Source organism: Trachinotus anak, unplaced genomic scaffold (genome assembly GCF_046630095.1).
Source record: "Trachinotus anak isolate AG129_WGS33_773 ecotype Australia unplaced genomic scaffold, CSIRO_AGI_Tana_v1 ptg000007l, whole genome shotgun sequence".
Classification (NCBI taxonomy): domain Eukaryota; kingdom Metazoa; phylum Chordata; class Actinopteri; order Carangiformes; family Carangidae; genus Trachinotus; species Trachinotus anak.
This window is the reverse complement of record NW_027273858.1, coordinates 17,029,928-17,046,753: the sequence shown is the minus strand read 5'-3', so window position 1 is coordinate 17,046,753 and position 16,826 is coordinate 17,029,928. Positions and strand designations below refer to the sequence as shown.

General features: G+C 41.6%; 1 protein-coding gene across 2 annotated transcripts in view; it reads left to right on the top strand.

Moving 5' to 3' along the window:
- LOC139623121 (phosphofurin acidic cluster sorting protein 2) overlaps positions 1 to 16,826 on the top strand; it is a 49,009-nt gene that overhangs the window by 21,465 nt on the left and 10,718 nt on the right. For both annotated transcript variants that reach the window (XM_071481069.1, XM_071481068.1), the window contains exons 3-13: positions 5,774 to 5,863; positions 7,511 to 7,636; positions 10,357 to 10,519; positions 11,891 to 11,982; positions 12,240 to 12,320; positions 12,672 to 12,731; positions 14,091 to 14,242; positions 14,432 to 14,525; positions 15,556 to 15,639; positions 16,306 to 16,433; positions 16,594 to 16,726. In XM_071481069.1, coding sequence (XP_071337170.1) covers positions 5,774 to 5,863; positions 7,511 to 7,636; positions 10,357 to 10,519; positions 11,891 to 11,982; positions 12,240 to 12,320; positions 12,672 to 12,731; positions 14,091 to 14,242; positions 14,432 to 14,525; positions 15,556 to 15,639; positions 16,306 to 16,433; positions 16,594 to 16,726 — 1,203 coding nt within the window. The remainder of the gene's footprint in view (positions 1 to 5,773; positions 5,864 to 7,510; positions 7,637 to 10,356; positions 10,520 to 11,890; positions 11,983 to 12,239; positions 12,321 to 12,671; positions 12,732 to 14,090; positions 14,243 to 14,431; positions 14,526 to 15,555; positions 15,640 to 16,305; positions 16,434 to 16,593; positions 16,727 to 16,826) is intronic.

The following is a 16,826-nucleotide window of genomic DNA, read 5'->3' as shown; positions in this document are numbered from 1 at the left end:
CACAATAATGTTGGTCGTTTTAAATAAGCAAGGTGGAAAGTGGGACAGATCTCATAAAACCAGCACAGTTTGGCAGTATTTTGATTTAGAAAATGAGAATAACGTTGTATGTAGGTTGTGTCAGAACAAACTGGAAGATAACCACTCAACCACAGCAACCACATTCAGCACAGGCGCGTGGGGATTCAGCTGCAAGGCAAGAAGACTGCTGGTGCTAGCACTGCTAACCTTAGCCACACTCTGCAAACCGATATAACGTTGTTTAACCGCAGACGCTGTGATCCTGCTTGGTCTGAAATAGTAATGCGGCTCATTGTGGCGATTTTGACTGTTTTAAATTTCCGTTCATCAGGTAAATTTGTTGTTACGAATGTCCCTAATGTGTAGTACTCATAACACACATTTATAAAAGGCCTAATTACTGGAGAAGGTAGGTGGATGCATCTAGTCACAACTAGTGCACATTGTTATGTTGTATACAGAGAAACCAAATACTTACGAAAGGTAAGTTCCCCCCCCCCCACCCCCCACCCCCCACCCCTACCCCCTTTACTGTAATCCTCAAGAAGAAAGCAACCAACCAAGTGTGGCTTTATCCATGAGCTACATTGTCTCCAGAGCGTGAAATCTCTCAATTTCTGCTGAGCCGCCCGGAGGACAGCTGAGCGAAGCTCTGTTCACCACGGCTCCGGAACTGGAGCATTAAATGCAATTTCCAGCAGGTTTGGTGAGGGAGAACAGAGACGCTGAGGGGATAAAGAGACAGTTGGAGGAGATGACAGAGGAATAAGAGGGTTTTGTTTTCAGACAGTGAATTACAAAGCTTCATTACTGCATGTCACTGGTTCGCCGTTCTGCATACAGTGACTGTCTCTTTTCTCTCTCTGGGTCTCATCAGGTTAAATGGCCTACATACACACACAACCCCAGTAATGGCTAACCATTTGGATGGTCTCCCAAAGCCACAGCAGCAGGGATGATGAGATTGCAGTTTAGTCTGCAGGAGGCTCTGTTCCCTGGGGGATAGTCTTCTGTCTCTCACCCTGGAGACCGCTGGGTCACTTCAAGTAGCTTAGGTCTCCTCACACAAGCCTCTGCTTCATTTTCTGCACATTTCGCAGTGTGATATGCTACTGCACGTGCAATACACGATTATGCATTTTATGTCCTGTCGTTTCTGAATGCAGTTGACTGAGGTTGTAGCCAGACATTGATGTCAGCTGGATTATGATAGGAAAGGCATGCAAGCCGCATTTCAGCGCAAGCCGCTGTCCAAAGCACTTCCATTTGTAGTACACTCAGATATGATCCAATTGTGTGTGTGCATGTGTGTGTACATATCAGTGTGTATCGGATGAAAGCAGAAGCCTTAAAACGCCTTTAAAAACCTCTTAAACACAATTGCACATTGAGCTCTGGTTCTGTCCCTGAATCGCTTCCTGTCTTTGCTGCAAACAGGGGAGCCAATTCAGAGAATTTAACAAGTTTAAAAAAGTAACCTTAAGAAGAAGTGTAAAGTTGAACTTGTTTTCCCACAGGCTTGTGGAGCTTGGAAGAGGGGCTGTAACATTCCCCATCTGGCCCCAGAAAGACAGTAGAGAAGCTTGTAGCGAGGGAGAGCGGGTGGGAGAGAGGGGGGGCCAAAGGACATTCAGTACAAGCTTTCCCTGCCAAGGCTCTGTATTGTTAATGCATGTCAGGCAGTTTGAGAGTGCTAGTCTTTTGTGCCTTGATTCATTGTACCAGCCACTGAGCATGAGAAAAACGTACATACAAGCCCCCTTTGTGGACCTCAAGTTAATGGCAAGGTCAGACTCAGAGAGGGTTCTATCCTCATTTTTTCTATATATACAAAATTACTGCTGCAGCTACCCTCTAGCTCCTGTCATGGTGTCCCTCTCTGGAGCATACTGAGCCATTTGGTCAGAGATTAAATAACTTATTACAACTGAATGCTTTGTAAATTCAGCAAAGCTAAATATTTTTTATTCCCATGTACCATTTAGTTCAAAGCTTTGTTTCATGTATTATTCATGCAAAATTTCATGAATTTAAATGGTTGAAATTGCAGTAAATGTTCTTTTAAAACTTTTTGGTCCTTTGTGAGGAAGGCTAGCACACAGTGTTGTATGTTGAGTATTGCTTGCTTGTATTTTTAAGTTTGAAGACTAAGACTTGGACAAATGTGGAGCTCTATGAGAAATTTAGGATTTGACTAATTCGACAATGAAAAACAGGTTTTGTACCATGAGGCATCACCTGTTTGTGACATAATATTCCTCCACAGAGGGATGGGAAAATACATGTAAATATGTATTTTAAAAAAGCTACATAAATGGTTATTACCTTGTCATCACAGCAGGATTGTTGATCACATGATTATGAGCTAGAGCATTTTATTTTCTATGGTTTCCTCAGTACCAGTGACATAGGAAAAGAGGTAGTGGAAGTGGAGGTTTCAGATGCAACACTACGTGACTTCTTTGTAAACAGTATGATAGTTACTGTGTTGTGATATTAAAATGATGGAAGAACTAAATTCTCCAATTGTTTTCCAGTGACAAAATTGGAAGTTGGAGAATATCTTAACACCAGCTTAGTCATCTATGATCTTTGATTTTCATTGGAGAAGAAAACTGATTTGTGCGGTGTCAGTTCTGTTTTGCCAGACACATCAAGTTACATGCAGTCTGCTTGGTTGACTGGAGGGTGCTGATTATTTGAAGCGTGGCTATGTACTGAATGCCATTTCTGTGACAGACCCTGATAATCCACTTGACTTCTGAGGCTCACAAGGTGAGAGCCTTCGGACATTTGTTGGCCTTGTTTTTCTGACTCTGACTTTCTGTGGATTTTCCTGGACCTCCTCGCTCTGTCATCTATCCACTCTGTGATGTCTGCTATGATTAGACCAAAACAGTTAATGGAGTAATATAAACTATGGTGTGAAACATGCACTGACGTGTAGATATTATGTGTACTATAACTTATTTTAAATCACTCATGTATGTGAAGCACCACTGCATTCTTGAATAAAGCCAACCCCCTCCAGTATCTTGTGATAATTCCTCAGCACACACTCAACCAATTCATTTGATATCTGTTACATGATTCAGCAGTTCTGATGACATTAGGATCCAATGTCGTACCCACTGCATCAGACCATTAAAGAGATTCTCCCCAGGGAATTAAGCCAGATACAGGATATCCTTACCCCTCCATGCTGCTCACAAAGTCTTACTTAGTTCTGTTGACAAGTTTAACAGATACCTGAACTAAGCTTTGAGGACTTATGAAATTTTTACAGACGTCGATGAATTGCCAGATATATTTCACAACAGATGTCTGTCTTCAGCACTCACAGCTTGACATAAAATTGTGAACCCAAGACTTGACAAGCTGTTTCTGTTTTCACGTTCACACTTTAAGTCCCTGTTTCAAGATTGTAAGCAGCAGGAAAAGAAGCTTGGTTGAAGAATTAAACTGTAACTTGACGAGGAACATGACAGACTTAAATCCAAAGCAAGAAAGAGACATATCCTCTGAGGACACACAGTGTGTTGGTGTCCTCACATTTGGAAGAGACTGCCACAACCCATGACATTTAAATCCCTATGCTATTTGGCAACAACAACTTTGTGGCAGCTCCCAGAATTAGCTTAGCCGATGAATCTTTCTCGACCAGAATAGCAAGCATTAGGTAATAAAACTACATTTACTTTGGAGTGGCAGCTTGAAAAAGTGGCTTGAAAAATGGCAACAACAGAGAAACTTACTTTACCTGTTGTGGAAAAAAAAGCACTCAATTTATCTCGGTTAACTCCTCGGTAGACAGTCCAGACACCTGACAACGTTTTTCTGAGTTGTGATTAGAAGCAGTGAAGGGAACTTTTCAGTGATAGCTAACATGCTTTTTTTTCATTATGTCACATGAATAAGTCTCAGCTCTCCTCTTCCTCCCCAGAGGAGATAGCATCATGAAACCTCCTCGGTTTCGTGAGAATAATACCTCTTTAAAGACGGCTTTGAGCCAGTTACGATGAAATTCCCTTTCAGACAGCACGTCACATGACCTGAATACTGCCTGCTCATTCGCTGAACAAATTTATCAGGTTGTATTCAAGAACGGCACTCGTGTTTGATGTTTCTGTTGTAAAATGTGAACTGCACAATAGACAATAACATTTTTTTAATACACTTACACACTTTTTTATGGTTACAGTCCTTCCTGGACTAAACATGAACATGAACCCAAGCCTGTTTTTTCTAAAATGCTGCTGAGTCTAGCCATAGCTTAGAGCTTAAACATTAAGAAGGATTGTGATTAAGTTGTACCTGATCTGACTTTTTTTTTTTTTTTTTTTTAACACCATTTACATTTAGAAAAATTTGACGAGGGAAAACTCATTAGCTCTTGTTATGTTCCCTAGCAAGTCCATCTGACCTCTATTTCAGTTTTGGTAGTAGCACTGTTCTTTAGAAAGCAGTGAAGGAGTAGAGTATTGTGTGTTCTGGGCTGCCACGAGGTGTGAATCTGCATAAATGTGTGAATGTGAAGCAGGCTGGTACTAAAATAAAGCTTGCATGCAAGGCCACTGATGTCTGGATAGATATGGGCTTGAGAAACAACATAAGATGTGGGATTTTTGGGATTTGTTTTTTATTCCAAAGTGAGCATATTGAAGTTAAATGAGTTGTGAAATAGTTACAATAGTTACATAAATCTAGATTTGTCACGTGGCCTATTTTTATATTCAGAATCTTTTTCCTCGTCATGTTTTCATGTGGTACGTACTGATCACTCCCTTGCTCTCACTCTATTTAAGTTTAACAATCAACCGTGTATTGACCAAACAACTCAATGTAGTTATGAGAATGAATGTCACGATTTGTCTGTAGACAAGTTATCCTTTTCATATCCAACATGCAATAATTCAATCTGCTGCTAATATTTCAGTGCTCAGCTCTGCTGTTCTCTTGTTGTCATTGTACATACATTGTACGTGTTTATTTAAGCCATTTTTTTCCTCACATTCAGCCATTTTCGTGTGTGTGTGTGTGTGTGTGTGTGTGTGTGTGTGTACATATGCGTACATAAATAAACAACCACATATTGTGAAGATGTCATGACTATTTGTGTGTGTACATCCTTTATTATCGGAGTCCTTAAGCTAGAAAACTAGCCTCATTCAACCAATCATGTCAATGTTTCCATGTCAAAATACTGCCACTTAAATAGATATTTTCTGATGAACAGTGACTCCTGCGGGTTCAGAGATATGAAACTGAATTTGAGACCTTTGTCACAGGATCTGTACATCCCAGCAAAACACCAGGGGAGACTGCTTATTTGGACTTTGTCAAAGACAGATGTGTGATTGACCCTTGTGTTTTCCTATCAAGTAGCCTATCAAAACTCATTTATAAGACCTGGTTGTGGTCTACAGAGAGATGTAGTGTCATGGCCTTAGTATGGCCTTAATGTAGTTGGTAAAACAAAGGAAACACACTTTCTGGTTCATTTCTGCTGCTATCTTTCGACTGGTGGAAACAAATGGTTCAAACATACATGGATCCTTTACCAGTTCTATTGTGAATCAAACTTTTTCAGCAAATATTATTGAGTACTATTTTCTTGTTTTCATTCCACAAGAGATGTATATCAAATTCAGGCTAGCAGCTAAAACAAACCTGGAGGTCCCTATGAGTAATAGTTCATGTGTAGCATTTGTAAATCTGCTTCAATGAAACTTTGCTCTACTTTGTCTTTCAGGGTTCTAAGCGTCTTCTTAGATCAAATGAGTACATCCTCCCACCCAGTGGACTGATGGAGACAGATCTGGAGCTCACATTCTCACTACAGGCAAGGCATCTGACATTATACTGTGAATTCTCACACTGATATGGCAGTTAGTTGACAGACAGGACTGTGTTGAAGTCTATCCACACTGGTGCCCCTTCTTAACTTCTTTGATGTTAGCGTCTTTTCTGATAGCAAATGTTTTAATTTCAAAATATTAATATATATTTATACATGTATTTTGAGTGGATTATATCAGGCTTAGTTATTTGAAATGAGCCTGCACCAGAAACTCTCATTATTTTGTGGTGAGATGAGATATTAACTGCTGTTGTAGGAGGGAGGAAATGCTGTTGTTGAGTAGGATGGTTTTCCAAGTGCAACCTTACTCTGTACAGAAATGAATCATCACTGGAAGTCACTGTTGTGTCTGATTTGGAATCAGCCACAGTACATGCTTGCCGACAGTTTGCGTACTGGAATAGCTAGATGTCTGTAGAGCTGAACGAAGCCAGAAGGTGTCGAGAACAGACATAATAGGTGAGGATGATTCTGCGGTTGAGTGAAGCCTCTGAAAAGCAGGGGCAGTACTGGACATGAAAACAGCAGCAGTGATGTTCCACCAGCCTGTGAAACTGATCTTACAAGCTATTATTGAGTGAGTATTATGGGCCGAGAAGGCAAGAAAAGTCAATGTAAAGATCAAGTTCTGGCAGTCGAGAGTCAAAATAACTCGAGGAAACAGACAAGAAGGACGAAAAGAGCAAATGTGAAGATGAAATGCAGTCCCAGAGAGAAATTTAGTTGTGAAGTGAGGTGCAGAGTCTTGGTGGAGGTTCACCGACAGTTCAGCCACAGTTGAGCAGACAGACTACAGAAAGGTTTTTTGATATTACAGATGGAAAGATTGCAGAACCACCATGTCGGTTTATTTCTGAGATCTGAATGAAGTGAGACTGTGGCTGAATATCTATATGAACTCTACATCATGACTTCACACAGTTTCATGCAGACAGAATTCTGACTACAGATAAATCTCCTGAAACAGCGAAGCAGTTTGTGCATGCCGGGATAAGTTCATGGAACAGAACAACTGAAGTTCTCCAGCCTGAGCAAGCCAGAAGGATTGTAAGGAGCACACTGGCTGGTGAAACATGAGAAAGGTCTGATGGCAATGCTATGGCCTGGCCACGCCCCGTGCTTCATTCGATGTCAATAATCTGTGGCATAGAGAACCAGTCGCCAGTTGATGCAATGAAATACTAAACTGTTCACAAAGAAAATACATTGTCTAGAAATAAATTAGATCTGGAAAGTCATTCAAACCCAAAGATCTGACAAAGTCTTGAAAAAAAGGGGGCATCAGCTCTTCACTTTCATAAAACACATAAGGACAGTGAAATCTTGAGTAAGTCTTCAAGTGTGTTATTGATGCAACATAAGGAAGAGTGACTCAAAAACACATAGTGAATACATACTATCTTGTTTTATTATTTCAGTTGTATTGTTGAGTTTAAAATTATAATTTACCAGAAATAGAGGCTGAATATACAGTTTTTTTTTTTTCATTAAAGAATTTGATTTCTTGTGAAGCAACAAAAACAAATTGACTGTGGTGAAACAACTGTGCATGTGGGTTTCCAGCTAAAGGCTGATGAATATATGATGCAGTCTGCATTGTTTACCTGGCTTTATTTTTATTCTTTTCAGTACCCTCATTTTCTGAAGAGGGATGCCAACAGACTGCAGATTATGCTGCAGAGGAGGAAACGCTACAAGAATCGAACCATCCTGGGCTACAAAACTTTGGCTGTGGGAGTTATCAATATGGCTGAGGTACTGTATGGAGCCTCAACTGGGGCATCACTTTCCATCATTTCATTTCATATTTAATTGTCAGCCATTTCGTTTCTCCTTAGAAACATATAATTTTGCTGTGAGCTTGTGATTGCATTCTGCTGTTCTCTGACAGTGACTGACATGGCTATTAGTGTCTTTGTACCCACGTCTTGATTGCCAAAGAGAGGGCCTCTTGAGTTACACATCATTTTAGCAGATTCATGCTCATCACACATACTGTTGTGTGAGATTATGGGCCATCTGGAGCTGGCTTCATATGTACTTTTCTGCAAACAGTGTATTCAGTCATGCTATGCAGAAGTAATGGAGTAGGAGCTGATGAAATGCCATGCGTGGATGTTTTTTTTATGCAGATATACTATTAAGTTGTTTTTTATTAGGCCTTGATCCTGTTCCAGTGGAGACTTTTTATGGCTCTACTAGCTTTGCTTACCAATGCCTATTAGTGTCAGTGTGGAGAACACAAATTAAATCTGCTGGCTGCTGTTAATTGTGCCATTCTGTGGGTCATTCATTTGCAACAACTAGGGCTCTATTTTAACAGTCTGAAGTGCATTTAGTCCGTATCCACTTTTGCTCTTTTAATGGCAGGAAAAATGGCCGCTGTGCATGAAAGGGGCTTAAGTAATTGTGTGTGTTTTGGGCGTAACATGTAATAAACCAATCAGAGTGTCATCTCCTATTCCCTTTAAAAGCCAGGAGCACTTGTGTGTTGGAGGATTGCTATTATGATAGTATAAGAGTTGATTACTTATTGTAACTGGCCAGTGAGCCCAGTCTTAGCACAGCCACGCAGCACCCACTGTGTACCCTGAGGGGCAAGGAAGGGCTGAGCGAATCAATGTGCTGTACACAGCTCTACAAAGATGCAACGACACAAAACACAATGTTAGACATCTTTTATGTGATACTTGTAAATAATGAAAATGTGATGGACAAATTTAGTCAAGGTGATGAATGGGATTTACCAGGTAGTAAGAAGGAATGCTTCTCTGCAGATGTCCTAGAGACATTCATGACACATGGCAACATTATGCTACACACAACATGCCACAAATAATGCTTTGACCTGCTGATGGCTGTATTGTAATGTTTCACCTTATGTAAACATCTGAAGCACATTTTCCGCACAATCTGCTTGTGCGAAACAGGCAGAGTACACATGTTGTGGACCCGTCTGCGCATATTACTCTCTTGATGATGTGTTCTTAAAATAACAGTGAAATATGGCACCATTGACTTCTGACCAGGTTTTTGTTAGTCAATCATGCAGTCGCTTTCTGCTGCCTCAAGATAGCAATGCAGCAACAATGCGCCTGACTACACCTCATTTTAAGACCAACACGCCTATGGGTGCTTAGATGGGCGCAAATGCATTTAAGTGCTATTTAAGCAACGTGGGTCCTGGACAGGAAAATGACAAATGCATTTTTCTGAACCTAGCGAAGACACTTGATGGGGCCCCTAGTGTTTTAAGTGAGCACAGTGGGGTGTTTTTGTCGGTAGGCTTACTACTATGGTCTACAGTGAAGAAAGGATTGGCAATTGGGCTTTCTGTTCCAGATACTGATTGATTAAAATGCATTGCTCAGGATATAATTAGTGGGATGTCTGTGTCTGTAAGACATTGAGATAAAGATAGAGCTTTAGACGTATTGAGTATCAGGATTGTTTGGAATAGAGAAACACAGGTAACATTTCACCAGTGTTAATTACAGCAGCTGATGTGTGATCCATGCTCAGCCAAAGTTATTTCCTGGCAGTAGCCCTAGGACAGGAATTGACTGATATCTGAAAACAAGCCTAATGCATTATTGCATTTTAAAATACCACTCAGCTGCTGTGCTGTATTGGAGCATACTGCAGTGAAACAACCCATAGGCTTCTATGAATAAAACAAGATTGGCCATTATTGGGTCTTGTTGGGTAATTATGTTGTCGTCTATTGTACAGTAAACTCTCTCGTGCCCTCATTCTGAATCTGTCGGGGCATTATGTGGGAGGAAGTCACTTATTGGACTTTGCATGGTGCATTCAAGTGCACCCCTGCCAGTGTTTGAGCAAAATGAGCCTACTCCCTGTATAGTGATTTATCAAGTGAAATATTGAAAGTACCCCCCAGATAGTGCTTAGAATGGAAGTTCATCCCTTCTCATCTGATTCAAAACAGTTTATGCAAACTGTGTTACACTGTTTGACTGGATGATGAAGCAAATTGGCTCGGCTCATTTAGACATTCAGAATGGGAAAGCAGTATTGTGCTAATGAAGATTTATGTAGAGATAGCATCGCTGCAGCTTGTAATCAGTCGGTAAATCTCTGTGAGCATAAAGCACTGTAACAGAAGCTACCTCACTCTCCGTTGGATCAGTATTGGCTCAGTAAAGAGAGAGACATCATTCTCCCATCCTGCCGGGCTGATGACGAAATATTATTTGTTTAATGCTGCTTCGACATGGCTCTACTGAGTGATTGAAAGGCGCAGGAATTGTACAAGACATGATGGCATCTCAGCTAAAGAGGACTTGTTCTTGATGCAGATGAAATCCATGTATCAAATCCTGTGTTGCATTTATTCAAGAAAAGATAAGAGGAGGGACACAATTAAACTAAAGTGTCTTATATAAGTAGATTTTTTATTTGAATGCATTCTTAAAATCAATGCCCAGCCCCAATGTTAATCTTCCTATTTCCAGGTGATGCAACACCCGACAGACGGAGGACAGATTCTGGGTCTCCATAGCAACGTGAAGGAGGCACCAGTGCGTGTGGCAGAGATCAGCGTGTACTCTTTGTCCAGCCAGCCCATCGACCACGAGGACGGTAGTGGCCAAGCTGGCCGCAAGACCAAAACCTCAGGTGGGCACAGCCATCTCCCGCCCCCCTACATGGGTCTGTTAGACAGGCCTGTACCCATACTGCCTCCTGTCCAAATCCTGTCTGTAATTTCAGCCGTCACCCTGGAGCCAACCCTCCCTGCCCAGGCCTCTCTTCCCTCCTTCCACATGGCTTCTATTTCCCAACCGTGGACAGAATAAACTCTTATTAATCCCAGGCCAACCTATGGCCAAGGATATGTTATTCTCTTCAGCTATGGTTGTAATGTTGATTTGAGAGTTGAACAGATGTAGGGCCTATTACCTTACACTGCTTTAATTCTGGGCAGGGGGGAAATATTGGGCCCTGCTCGGACTCCACGCCTTCATCCTGCTATGCTGATCCCTCTCTGTTCTGGATGTTATTAAGGAGGCTGCTCAAACATAACAGATGAGCTCATGCACCAAGTATTAAACTAGTGTCACTCTGAGGGAAGGAAAGATGTTTATCTTTCTCTTCTCTGCAGTGATCCTTAATAACATTCATTCCTTCTAGGAACAGAGAACAGGATGTTTCACAGGCAAAAGGAAGTCTGAATTAGCTGTTAAGAAAAAAAGATCTTCCATCACCTGGTTTGTCCTCAGCTGTCAAACATGCAGTAAAAATCTACTTCTTTAGGAATGCGACAGTTCAAACCAATAAAATCTGCCATCAAACAAAAGAAGCACAGTCAAATGTTTCAACCACTGAAATATCATTAAAATTTAATGAGAATAATAGGCATGGATCAGAGAAAGAGCTCTGCAGTCTAATTTGCATATAATAAGAGTTTCATTCCATTTCAGCAATCAAATTTAGCCTGCAATTATATGCTTAGAAAATGTTTGGTATGATGGTGTATTTTGTTGATTATTCTTGCCAAGTCATCATTACTGATGAACTGAGTAGAATAGGACATAATATTAAGCAATATAATCCAAACAAGATGGAAAATTATCTTTACACTCACCCTGAGATCTGCAAAAATTACACAGTACACCGAAATCATCATTTACATTATAATACAATTGTACTGTTTTACATATTTAACACCTTTTGCCTTTCAATGACAGTGCAAGAACAGCATTTACTGAAGAAGTCAAGATTTCATATTGAGTTTCGGAGGCTTGATTTCATAAGGATTCTTTATTCCAGAAGAAAATTAAGTTTGAGTTTCAGCAGTAATAAGGCTGTGACCTTGGATTTCTGCCCGTGTTTCAGTTCACCGTGTAAACCCCATCTCTCTGTCCAAGTTTTAAAAAGATTTGTCTGTGGGAAACTTGCAAATTTTAATCTGCATAATCCTGTAATCCTGAGGTATATCCCTATATTGAGATGTTTTTTTGTGTGTTTTTCTGTGCTCGCCTTCCTCAGACCGCTCCCCAGACATGGATAATTATTCAGAGGAGGATGATGACAGCTACTCGTCAGAGCAGGAAGCAAGTGATGACGCAGTTCATGCCCAGGTTTGTGCCAGAAAATACTGAAGTGTAGACACATCTGCAATACCCAGTGAAATGAAATGCATAAAAGGAAAAGAAAAATGTCATATAGCTAGGGTCTACTTACCAGACAGTACATGCTGTTGCATAATTTTTCTAGTAATGTCAGAAGCAGTTGTCTCTTTAGAAATGTTTTATGTATTTTCTTGCATACATTTAGAAACTATGGCCAATTTGACATAGAGATTTCAGATATTTTATCCACCTTGTCTGTATTTTAGGATCTTTATGATGAAGATGATGAGGTCAGGAAGCCCAAGAAGGCGCGGAGGAAAATGATTCGAACCACTTCCATGACCAGGGTTAGTTGCCTCCTTATTCTGCCACATGGACTCTTATGCTTGCCAATCATTGACTATGAGAATAACTCAAGACCTGTGTTTGCTGTAGTACAAGCTTTTAAGAGAAAGTACACTGTGTTCCATTTCTTCAAGCCATTAGGACAATGTGGATGATCATGTAAATGAACACTGTGGGTTCACTGGACTGATTATAATGGTCTTTACATAGAGTGGCTGTGAATGAGTAATCCAGTGGACAGTTACTGGGAGAAGTGATAAGCCTGAGCCCAGCTGTCATGCTTTAATCATGACAGCTATTTCCTTTCAGTGGATTCTTTTTGTCATAATATCATCTTTTTTTTCCTGTTACAGCAACCTAACTTCAAGCAGAAATTTGTGGCCTTGCTAAAGAGGTTCAAGGTGACAGATGAGGTGAGTTGCGAAAAGGATAATTGCCTCTGTTTTGATTGACACCCAGGAGATCATGTTCAATGTCAAAACAAACAATGTGGTGACATTTAGTGCATCCGCCGGGAATTTCTCTGTCCTTCTGTTGAAGCCTTTAGTAGCTGTGAAACTTATCAGTTATTAAATTGCCCTCGGGGTAGGAGAACATAATCTCAGTATTGACTGTCTAAAGAGCATATTGCTATATCAGTGTTAATGTGCTCCTGACTGCAGGAAAACTGCCTGTGAGGAAATCACTGCCACAACAGAGTTACAAGCATCATTATAATCCCAGGCTGCATTACCTCTGTGCTCATGGATGTATGATTCATACATTGCCATTAGTTGCGATTCGTATGCAGAATCCATTAGCAGCCTTATTCTCGACCATTTAATCTAATGATAAATGTAGGCTCATATGCTTGTCCTACTTAGGTTTGAGTTCTTCTTGAGTGTGAATAAATGTTCGTGGATTCTACATAAAAGCTCGTAATCAGGTCATCAGCAGGATGTCGACCATTTGTGTGCAACAACTCTGAGATGTCCATTAGTACATAATCTGTGTTAAGCCATTATAAAGATAATAATTACCACTGAACTATGAAACCTAGAGGAGTAATTGTTTCTCCTCCTTTTCCTTCTGATGTCAGTAAAGATCATTTGTAAGCATGTAGGTTTTCAGACTGAATGGGGTTTTGCTCTGCCTTTTCACTCATCCTTTTAGATTTGTATTTACTTAAAACAATCAGCACCAAGAGACCTGTGTCAGTGATTTAACCTAGTGACGCCTATAGGCCCCCAGAGTTACTGGATGGTTCTGGAAGCTCCAGGTGGCCGGATGATCTTTTATCAAGTTCCCTGTCTCTAATCCCTTCCTTGTGGCTGGGCAGTGTGCAGGGCTACAGCTCTATAAATACATTGCCAGGAGGAGAAGAGGGGACAGACTGTGTTTATCTGCTCCCTGCCAGCTCCTGCACTTATGGAGTGGCATTAATCACCTGATTAGTCCACAAGCCTGGCTGTGTGCAGAACCTATGATATACATCCCCACTGTGCAGCTGGCAGATCAAGGCTTAGCACCTTAGCTCTCCTCTAGCACTCACTTACCTTTTAATTGGTCTGCTTAGGACCAAGGCAGGGATGTATTTATAGCATGAATTTTCTCCTTTTGCAGCCGTCCATGTTTTTTTTTTATTCTTTAAGCTCCATTAGTCCAGCTGTGAAAATGATTAGCTAATGCACAGAACCAGTCACTCCCTACACTTATTTAATCCATAGCCATAATTACAAATCCCTGATTACAGCGCACTGATGTGTTGATGATGTGTCTATCCTGTGTGGCAGGTCCTGGACTCCGACCCAGTAGACCAGACCCAAGAGGTGGAGGAGGATCTGGACTTACTCTACGACAGTCTCGAGGTGTACAACCAGAGTGACAGCGGGCCAGAGATGGAGGACAATGAGAGCGTCCTGAGCACGCCCAAGCCAAAACTCAAGTATGTCTGTACTCAGCCTCTTCAGCCCAATATTTCTAGATACTGGATAATTTCTTTTCACAATGTATACATGGTTTCAGTGTGAATTTGAAAATAACATTTGTGGGGAAATAATAAAGAAAAAAACTGTGAGAAGTTTGTTCCAAGTTGTTAGTTTTCCTGAATTAAAATCTTTGTTTCTGTTTTCAGGCCATTTTTTGAAGGGATGTCCCACTCCAGCTCCCAGACAGAAATTGGAAGCATACACAGCCAAAAAAGCCAGCAGAGAGAGCTGTCATGTCCTGTAAGTCGATCACCGGCGCTCTGTTAACCCTCTGATGCCTTTCAGCCCCACTGTATCGGTAAAGTTCTGCTTCTTGATTGCAGGGGAGACTCTCTTTGTAAACAGTGTTATGTAAAGGAATTGCCTCTGGGCAGTGTTTAAGTGTCTGGCAGCCGTCTGTGCTTATTATGGTTCAGGGATTCCCAAAGACCATGATACTTCAGTCAAGATATTCTGAGCATGAGCGCTATGTAGCCCACCAGCTCCCACCCATTTAAATAGGATGGGGCCTGTGGTCCTTACCCTATTCACCCCTATAGCCCTCCAGTATTTATAGGGACTGACACTGAATGACCTCTCCACTACCATAGACACAACTATGCTCCCATTCTCAGTGAGAAGATTGGATGTAGCAATCCCTGAACTCCTACTCAGAGATTTATGGCCCATTGGAAGCAGCAAGGGCAGAGAAAGAGAGAGACATGTTGAGTCTGATGGCGAGAGAGAGAGAGTGCTGTTTATAAATATCTGGGAATCCATTTTAGCCCGTAATAAAACCGCCTGGAGCATTTCAGACCGCTATAGCCCTCCATTTCACTCAATAAATGTCTCCAGTTGAACTTCATAAACGTGTCTTTGAGGCATAATGGAAAGTCTTTGATCTAATATTGAAATGAATTAAACTAGATGTTACAAGATGCACTTAAACACATTGAGTCGCGTAAATTTGAGAGCACAAATGCGTCAGTTCTGCTTTTGGAGTTTATGTATGAGTACACAGCTATAGTGAAACGTTTAGAAGCTTTTAGAGATATTTATACTCGCCAGCTCTGTCACTGTGGCGGCACCGCTGTGAAATTGCTCAGTTAAAGATCCTAAGAGTGGTCAATCTTGACAGGAGCAGATGGAGCACTCCCATTTGGAGTGTTGTGATTTTGTCATCTATATTTACCAGAGAAGTGACCTCCATGGTTAAAATGTTTGTTTGTTTGTTTGTTTGTTTGTGTGTGTGTGTGTATGTGTGTGTGTGTGTGTGTGTTTTACCCTGCAGAGTGGAGACTTTCTGACCGTGGACAGATGTAAAGTGCAAGGGGCCCGGTATCAAGATGACAGCATCACTGACACAACTGTTGGGGTATGTTTTTGGCACAGCAGTAGTTTTTTTTTCTTTCACTAAATCCCCCTTGAGCATTTCTTTGTCGGATTTTTCGTCTCCAACCCCTCAGCCTCTCCACTTGAGTGCCCTTTCCTCCCATGAGTCTTAGTTGTTTTCCGAGAAAGAGCAGAGAGGTAAGGGAGTATGCAAGGGCAAGCAGACCAAACAGCACAGTCATCCATTATGGATCAGTAGAGCAGACAAACAAGCCCTTTGCTGGATAAATCTGGACTGATGAGGATCGAAAGAGAGGTGTTTGTGTTATTTGTTGTCACTGTGCTGTCGGGTCGGTCTAACCTTGCTCATCTAACCCCGGCTCCCCCTCTGAGCGGCGGGCAGCCGGCTCGTCTCACTGCTCCACTAACCCAGTTCAAACTGAATATCTGAGCTGCAGGGTCACATCATTATCTCCAGCCTCAACACCTCAGCTCCCTCCCTGCCTCGACTCTTTCAACTCTTGTGCTTAACATGCTGGCTGCGGATGCCACATGCACGGAAACACAGAAAGAATACAGAATGTACCTGAAGCCTGAGAAAAAAACCTGGTCTAGATGGAATGGACATGACAGGGTCTGTGTTATGATAGACTAGCATCGTCCTCTTACAGTCCATTTGGCTCATCTTTGCTCCCCACTTTTGCCTCAGGAGCCAGAACCTGATGACAATGGGCCAGGGCCAGGGGAGGTGAGCAACTGGGATGTCAACACTGAACGGATGACCAGCACTGTTGGCAAGCTCTGCAAGACGGAGTCCCAGAACCACATGTCTCCCAGGTAAACTGCTCATCACTACATCTGGAAACATAGACACAAACTAGTGTTATATTATTATGTATGTACAGGAGTACATGGAAGTCTGTTAGGTTCCTTAATGTGAGGTTCCTTGCTCTGTCCCGTTATGTATTTGACACACCTTGACACGTCTCCTCCTCAGTAAAGTGGAGAACAAGCTGCAGAGGCGTCCTCGCAGCACCTCCATGAAAGACAGACAGAACTCCAAGGCCCAGAGCGACAGGACCAGCAGCATGGACAGCGAGTGCTCCCCAGACTCACGACTCATAGCACAGGTAGACAACACACACATGTAATATCAAGCTACAGATCTGTTTCCACAGATGTTTTTAGTCTAGTGGAAATGTGCCGACTTGTGTCAGTCTCAGACCCTCT